Source organism: Salvelinus sp. IW2-2015, unplaced genomic scaffold (assembly GCF_002910315.2).
Source record: "Salvelinus sp. IW2-2015 unplaced genomic scaffold, ASM291031v2 Un_scaffold2463, whole genome shotgun sequence".
Classification (NCBI taxonomy): Eukaryota; Metazoa; Chordata; class Actinopteri; order Salmoniformes; family Salmonidae; genus Salvelinus; species Salvelinus sp. IW2-2015.
Window position 1 is genome coordinate 13,997 of NW_019943781.1, and position 8,025 is coordinate 22,021.

At 48.4% G+C, this 8,025-nt stretch overlaps 1 protein-coding gene across 1 annotated transcript in view; it reads left to right on the forward strand.

Moving 5' to 3' along the window:
* Positions 1-3,707, forward strand: part of cdc25b (cell division cycle 25B) — a 16,478-nt gene extending 12,771 nt beyond the window's left edge. The window contains 4 exon segments of the mRNA XM_070440357.1: positions 784-871; positions 873-935; positions 3,016-3,360; positions 3,603-3,707. Coding sequence (XP_070296458.1) covers positions 784-871; positions 873-935; positions 3,016-3,360; positions 3,603-3,707 — 601 coding nt within the window.
* The last annotated feature ends 4,318 nt before the right edge of the window (positions 3,708-8,025 follow it).

Here is an 8,025-nt window from a genome sequence, read left to right on the forward strand (position 1 = left end):
TCTCTCCCTCCTATGTCGTTTCTTGACCAGGGATCTCTCTCTCCTTCCTAGACGTCTGTAACCAGGATCTCTACTCTCTCTCTTCCTAGTCGTTCTGTAACCAGGGATCTCTCTCTCTCCTTCCTAGTCGTTCTGTAACCAGGGATCTCTCTCTCTCCTTCCTATCGTTCTGTAACCAAGGGATCTCTCTCTCTCCTTCCTAGACGTTCTGTAACCAGGATCTCTCTCTCTCCTTCCTAGTCGTTCTGTAACCAGGGATCTCTCTCTCTTCCTTCCTAGTCGTTCTGTAACCAGGATCTCTCTCTCTCCTTCCTAGACGGTTCTGTAACCAGGGATCTCTTTCTCTCCTTCCAGTCGTTCTGTAACCAGGGATCTCTCTCTCTCCTTCCTAGTCGTTCTGTAACCAGGGATCTCTCTCTCTCCTTCCTAGTCGTTCTGTAACCAGGGATCTGTTTCTCTCCTTCCTAGTCGTTCTGTAACCAGGATCTCTCTCTCTCCTCTCCTAGTCGTTCTGTAACCAGGGATCTCTCTCTCTCTCTTCCTAGTCGTTCTGTAACCAGGGATCTCTCTTTCTCTCCTTCCTAGTCGTTCTGTAACCAGGGATCTCTCTTCTCTCCTTCCTTAGTCGTTCTGTTAACCAGGATCTCTCTTTCTCTCCTTCCTAGTCGTTCTGTAATCAGGGATCTCTCTTTCTCTCCTTCCTAGTCGTTCTGTAACCAGGGATCTTGTTTCTCTCTTCCTATCGTTCTGTAACCAGGGATCTCTCTTTTCTCTCCTTCCTAGTCGTTCTGTAACCACACTGAGATTGAGAAGCTGCTGGACACTAGTGAGTCTGACCAAGGACAAGGAGCTGATTGGAGATTTCACCAAACACCTTTGCCCTGTCCACCGTGGAGGGGAAGCACCAGGACCTGAAATACATCACTCCTGAGATTGTGAGATGCTACAGACTCCTGCTATATGATGCAGCATGCGTCTCTAATCACCCCCTAGTATTCCCTATATAGTACACTACTGTTGACCAGGGCCCTATTCCCTATATAGTACACTACTGTTGACCAGGGTCCTATTCCTATATAGTACACTTACTGTTGACCAGGGCCCTCTATTCCCTATATAGTGCACTACTGTTGACCAGGGCCCTATTCCCTATGTAGTGCACTACTGTTTGACCAGGGCCCTATTCCCTATATAGTACACTACTTGTTGACCAGGCCCTATCTTCCCTATATAGTACACTACTGTTTTGACCAGGGTCCTATTCCCTATATAGTACACTACTGTTGACCAGGGCCCTATTCCCTATTATGAGTGCACTACTGTTGACCAGGCCCTTTCCCTATATAGTGCACTACTGTTGACCAGGGCCCTAATCCCTATGTAGTGCACTACTGTACCAGGGCCCTATTCCCTATATAGTACACTACTGTTGACCAGGGCCCTATTCCCTATATAGTGCACTACTGTTGAACCAGGGCCCTATTCCCTATATAGTACACTACTGTTGACCAGGGCCCTATTCCCTATAGTCACTACTGTTGCACAGGGCCCTATTCCCTATATATGCACTACTGTGACCAGGGCCCTATTTCCCTATATAGTTACACTACTGTTGACCAGGGCCTATTCCCTATATAGTGCACTACTGTTGACAGGGCCCTATTCCCTAAATAGTGCACTACTTTTAACCAGAGCGCATGGGTGTTTTGACCAAGGCCCCGGCTTTCTGGCCTCACGACCGGCCAGCCTGCCAAGCCTCTTGAGCTGCTATTTCACTAGTAAACACTCCTTGAACTAACTTTAAATATAATATATGTATAAGGCCTCTAGTAATATAATCGTAAGGTAGTCAAATATTCTGGACGTCCTGTCCCGGTCAAAAACGTTCAGTAGGACGTCCTGTCATGACCCCGGTCAGCGTTCAGTAGGACGTCCTGTCCCGGTCAAGCGTTCAGTAGGACGTCCTGTCCCGGTCAAGCGTTTCAGCTAGGACGTCCTGTCCCGGTCAAGCGTTCACGTAGGACGTCCTGTCCCGGTCAAGCGTTCAGTAGGACGTCCTGTCCCGGTCAAGCGTTCAGTAGGACGTCCTGTCCCGGTCAAGCGTTCAAGTAGGACGTCCTGTCCCGGTGCTCGAGACTCTTCGTCAAAGCGTTCAGTAGGACGTCCTGTCCCGGTCAAGCGTCAGTAGGCGTCTGTCCCGGTCAAGCGCTTTCAAGCTAGGACGTGCCTGACGTCCTGTCCCGGTCAAGCGTTCAGTAGGACGTCCTGTCCCGGTCAAGCGTTCAGTAGGACGTCCTGTCCCGGTCAAGCGTTCAGTAGGACGTCGTATACAGGTTGTCTAGGCCCGTCTCACAGACCTGGTTTAAACATCCTCTTACATTTCCTGGATGTATAGTTTACTGCTCTAGTGTTTATAATAATAATAATTATTGCTTGAATAACCTTATTTACTATCGATTGATACATTTGTAATTCTTTATGCGGTTTGCGCTGAACCCTGAGAATTATCACTGTGAAATCATTGACGTTTTCCAATTCATCCGATACGGGAGATTTGACACGGGTCATTTTAAAGAGAAAATAATTCCTCATTCATTCGATGTCCACGTAGGCTAATTGATTGGTCAATCTAGCAACAAGATCATAGTTTAAATATCTGTTCCTCCTTCTTCAGGTGGTGAAGATTATAGCCTATAGGTTTATAAGCACAGATGAAGAGACAAGATCTCTCATTCTGGATCCTATTTTGACAGGATGCACATCACAATGTCAATTATGCATTTCCTGAATCTGTTCGATGACATTTGCTTACTTCTTGAATCCTAGGCTACCATCTTGTTTCCTACATGACACTGGACACCGTGTCTAGAGTCCTAATGTAACTGTCCATTTTAACTTCTTTTTTTCTTTTTTTCAATCGTATGTTATCGTACAAAATGGTTAAATTGTTGGTGATATGAATGTTTGTGCATATGACCATGCTCTAAGTGGGACTAACCTGTCTGTGTTCCTCAGATGGTGTCCGCTCTGAGCGGCCAGCTGGATCATCTAGTCGAGAGGATCGTGGTGGTTGACTGTCGCTACCCGTACGAGTTTGAGGGGGGCCACATCAAAGGAGCCCTGAACCTTCACCAGGAGGAGCAGGTAGAGGAGTACCTCCTACGCACCCCCATCGCCCCCCTCTCCCCTGACCGCAGGGTCCTCCTCGTCTTCCACTGTGAGTTCTCCTCAGAGCGAGGGCCCAGGATGTGTCGTTTCGTACGTGAGCGGGACAGGACGATGAACGAGTACCCTAACCTGCACTACCCAGAAATCTACATTCTCAAGGGAGGCTACAAAGAGTTCTTCCCTCACTTCCGGGTAAAACACAATCATACGTCTTAAACATTTTGATGGCCTTATCACTAATAATCAAAAGTGAATTCATTGACATTAATATTTTTGGTTCTGTGTTATGTCTTTAACAAACCATTCAGTTTGGCTACTAGACCTTTTATTTAATCGAAAAGCATTAATGGAGACTCCTTTTTACTAGTGTGAATCTAATCTATTGGAGAGTGGTTGTAACGTGTGTCTCTCTCTCTCTCTGTCTGTGTGTGTAGATGCAGTGTGAGCCCCAGGGGTACCGACCCATGCACCATCAGGACTTTAAAGAGGACCTGAGGAAGTTCAGACTGAAGAGCAGATCACTGTTTCTACCAGAGTGAAATTATATAAACAAATAAACATGGTCTACCAGAAAAGTGAAAACACTGCCCGCTTACCCTACACAGAGTAATAATCACGCTCTACCAGAAAGATTAAATCACTGCCGACCAGGAGTAATGATTGGCCTATCAGAGCTAGATAATCACTGTCTACCAGAAAGTAGTGATGCACCTACCCCACGAGCTTGAGGTGATAATTCACTGTCTATCAGAAAGTGGGAATTAAAACACTTGTCTACCAGAGCAAGTGAAATAAACACTGCCAACCAGAGTAAACAATAAGTAAAATCACTGTTCTACCAGAGTATAATCACTGCGACCAGAGAGTGAAATGCCTATAACAGAAGAAGTAATAATCACTTTGCGCACCGGACCCAGACAGATTGCCTAAATCAGACTATAAATCACTGTCTACCAGCAGTGATGACCTACCAGAGTGATAATTCACTGTCTACCAGGAGTGATACCCATCACTGTCTACCAGAGTGATTTAACACGGTCTACAGAGTGATAATCACTGATCTACAGAGTGATAATCACTGCCGACCAGAGTATGCCCTTATCAGAGTATAATCACTGCCCACCAAGAGTGATGCCTATCAGATCCAGTGATAATCAACTGTCTACCAGATTATGCCTACCAGCAGTGGTAAACGACTGTCTACCAGAGTGATAAACACTGTCTACCAGAGTGATAAATCACAGTCTACCAGAGTGATAAAACACTGCTCTACCAGAGTGATAAACACTGTCTACCAGAGGAATAACACTGTCCCCGACCAGATGATAAACATTGTCACACCAGAGTATAAACACTGTCTACCAGAATGATAATCACTGTTCTACCGAGTGATAACACTGTCTATCAGAGTGATTAATCACTGCCATCAGAGTGGTAAACACTTCTACCAGAGTGATAATCAGCTGATCCACCAGAGTGTAAACACTTCTACCAGGAGTGTAACACTGTCTACCAGATCTACCAGAGTGTTAACACTGCCTTCAAGTGATAAATCACTGCCTACCAGAAGTAATTAAAAACCACGGCCTACCAGAGTGATACAACCACTGTATCCACCAGAGTGATAAACAACTGCCTACCAAGATGATAAATCACTGTCTACCCAGAGTTGATTAATCACTGATCTACCAATCTACCAGAGTGATAAACACTGCCTACCAGAGTTGATAAGACTAGCCGACCAGAGTGAGCCTACTAGATTATAATCACGCTACCAGATGATAATTCACCTGTCTACCAGATAAAAACACTGTCTAACCAGCAGTGATAAACACGTTCTACCAGATGATAAACACTGTCTACCAGAGTTGATAATCACTGTCTACCAGAGTTTAATAATCACGTCTAACCAGAGTAAAAAATCACTGCCTACCAGAGTGATAAACACGTCTACCAGATATACTCACTGCCTACCAGAGTGAAAACACTGCCCTACCAGGACTGCATAAACACCTGTCCTACCAGAGTGATAATCACTGTCTACGCAGAGTAGATTAGATCACTGTCTACCAGAGTAATTAATCACGTCTACCAGAGTGATAAACACTGTCTACCAGCAGTGATAAACACGCCTACCAGAATAATAATCACTGATCTACCAGAGTGATAATCCCACTAGCCGACCAGACAGATTCTATCAGAGTGATAATCACTGGTCTACCAGATTGATGCTACCAGAGTATTAATCACTGTCTACCAGAGGATAAACACTGATCTACCAGAGTGATAAACACTGCTACCAGATAATAATTCACTGTTCTACCAGATGATAATCACTGAACCCGACCAGGAGTGATGCCATCAGGATAATAATCACTGCGACCAGATGTGCCTATCAGAGTGATTAATCACTGCTTACGCAGAGATGCCTCCAGAAGTCATAATCACGCTACCAGAGGGATAAATCACTGCTACCAGAGTTATTAATCACTGTCTACAGAGTAATAATTCACGGTCACCAGATGATAATCACTGTCTACCAGAGTGATTAATCCACTGCCGAACCAGAAATGATGTCTATCAGAGTGATAATCACTGAACCGACCAAGGTGCTATCAGATATACATCACTGTCTAACCAGAGTGATGCCCTACCAGAGTGGTAAACACGTTCACAATTGGTGATAAACACTGCTACCAGAGTGAAACACGTGTCTACAACAGATGATAAACACTGTTCTACCAGAGTGAAATAATCACTGCTACCAGAAGTAAAATCAACTGTCTACACAGATATGAATCACTGTACCAGAGTGATTAAACAACTGTCTTACCGAGGAGTGATACTCAATGCCTACCAGAGTGATAAACACTGCCTACCAGAGTGATAAACACTGCCTACAGATGATAATTCACTGTCTACCAGAGTGATAATGCACTGTCTACCAGAGTAATAGATCACTGTCTACCACGACATGAAATAAACACTGTCTACCAGATGATAAACACTGCTACCAGAAATAAATCACTGTCTACCAGAGTGATTAATCACTCGACCAGAAGTGATGCCTATCAGAGTGATAATCACGCTACCAGATGATGCCTACCAGAGTGATAATCACTGTCTACCGAGTGACAGCAGAACCGAAGCGAACGGCGAGGGCAAAGGAGGCTCCCCCCCCCCCCCCCCCCCCCCTTACCCCTACTGCCCCCCCCCCCCCGCCTCTTAGTTATTCACCCTAACTGCCCCCCGCCTTGAAACCTACTGCCCCCCCCCTGTAACCCTTGAACTGCCCAACTCCACACACCACTGTCCACCCAGCCCCCCCCCCACCGTACCTAAACCCACCCCCTCCGCCCCTCACCCACGCCCCCTCCCCCACCCGCCCCCCCCAGTCCCATACATCTCCACTGTCCTCTACCCAGCCCCACGTCCCTACCCACCACCTTGCCCCCTCCCCCCCCCTCCGCACCCCGAACCCCCCTGACCTACTCTGCCCCCCCCCCCTGTAACCCTACTGCCCCACCCCCCTGTGTAAACATGCCTCGCTTACTCCCCGCCCCCCCCCGATAACCCTCAGAACTCCCCCCCCCCCCACGTCCCCTAATCACCTCGTAAACCCTACTGCCTCCAACCCCCCTGTAAACCCTGACTGCCCCCCCCCCGTACCCTACTTGCCCCCCCACCCCCCCGTAACCCTACTGCCCCTCTACCAGCCCCCCTGATAAACACCTCTGCCCCCCCACCCCACAGCCATCCCCGCTACCAGACTGATAATAAACCTACTGCCACCCCCTGTTTAACCCTAACTGCCCCCCCCCCTAAACCCCATCTGACCAACTATTTTACCGTACTTCCCCCCTCCCCCCCTGATCAACACCAGCCTACTGCCCCCCCCCTAACCCTAAACTGCCCCCCGCGCGTGACTTATAAACCGTACTCCCCACTGCCCCCCGTAAACCACACCACGACGCTGCCCCCCCTCTCCCCCGCCCATAACCCGTACTGCCCCCCCCCACCGCTTAGCCGTAACCTAACGCCCGCCCCCCCCCCGGATTAGACCCTACTGCCCCCCTCCACCTCCGCCCCCGCAACCCTACTGCTCGCGCGCGCGCCCCAGCCCTTGTAACCTAACTCCTACCCCCATCCACCTGCCCCCGTAAACCCTACTCCCCCGCCCCACCCCCGTAACCCTTACTCCCCCCCCCGGCCACCCCCGTAACCCTACTGCCCCCCCCCCCCTTTAAACCCTACTCCCCCCCCCCACAGTAACCTACGCCCCCCCCCTGGTAACCCTAACTCCCCCCCCCCCCCTGTTGCCTAACCCTACTGTCCCTCTACACTGGAACGAGCCGTGTAAACACTCCTAATAGACCACTTACAGCCTTCCAGTCTCCAGAGGAACTTCTTGGAAGTTCCAGTTTACACCTGTATTATTCCCAGCGTCTGGCTCATCCCGCCTCTTGACTGCATAGTAATCCACGACCTGACCACTGCTGTTTAATATAACTTAGAACACAGATCGAGACCACTGCTTAACGAACTAGACACCACTTCTGACCACTGTGACTGCAGAACCAAGATCCTGACCACGGTGCTGTGGAGATGTGGACTCAGAACCAAATCTGACCACGGGTTGCTTAATGTGACTGCAGAACCACAGTCGTGACCACGGTGTGTTTAATGTCGACTGCAGAACCAACGATCTGACCACGTGTGTTTATATGTGACTGCAGAACCCAGATTCCGTGACCAACGTTGCTTAATGTGACAGAACCAAGATACCTTGATCCGACGTGTGGCGTTGTAATTTCTTGTGAGCTGCAGAACCAAGAGTCTGACCACGGCTTCACATGC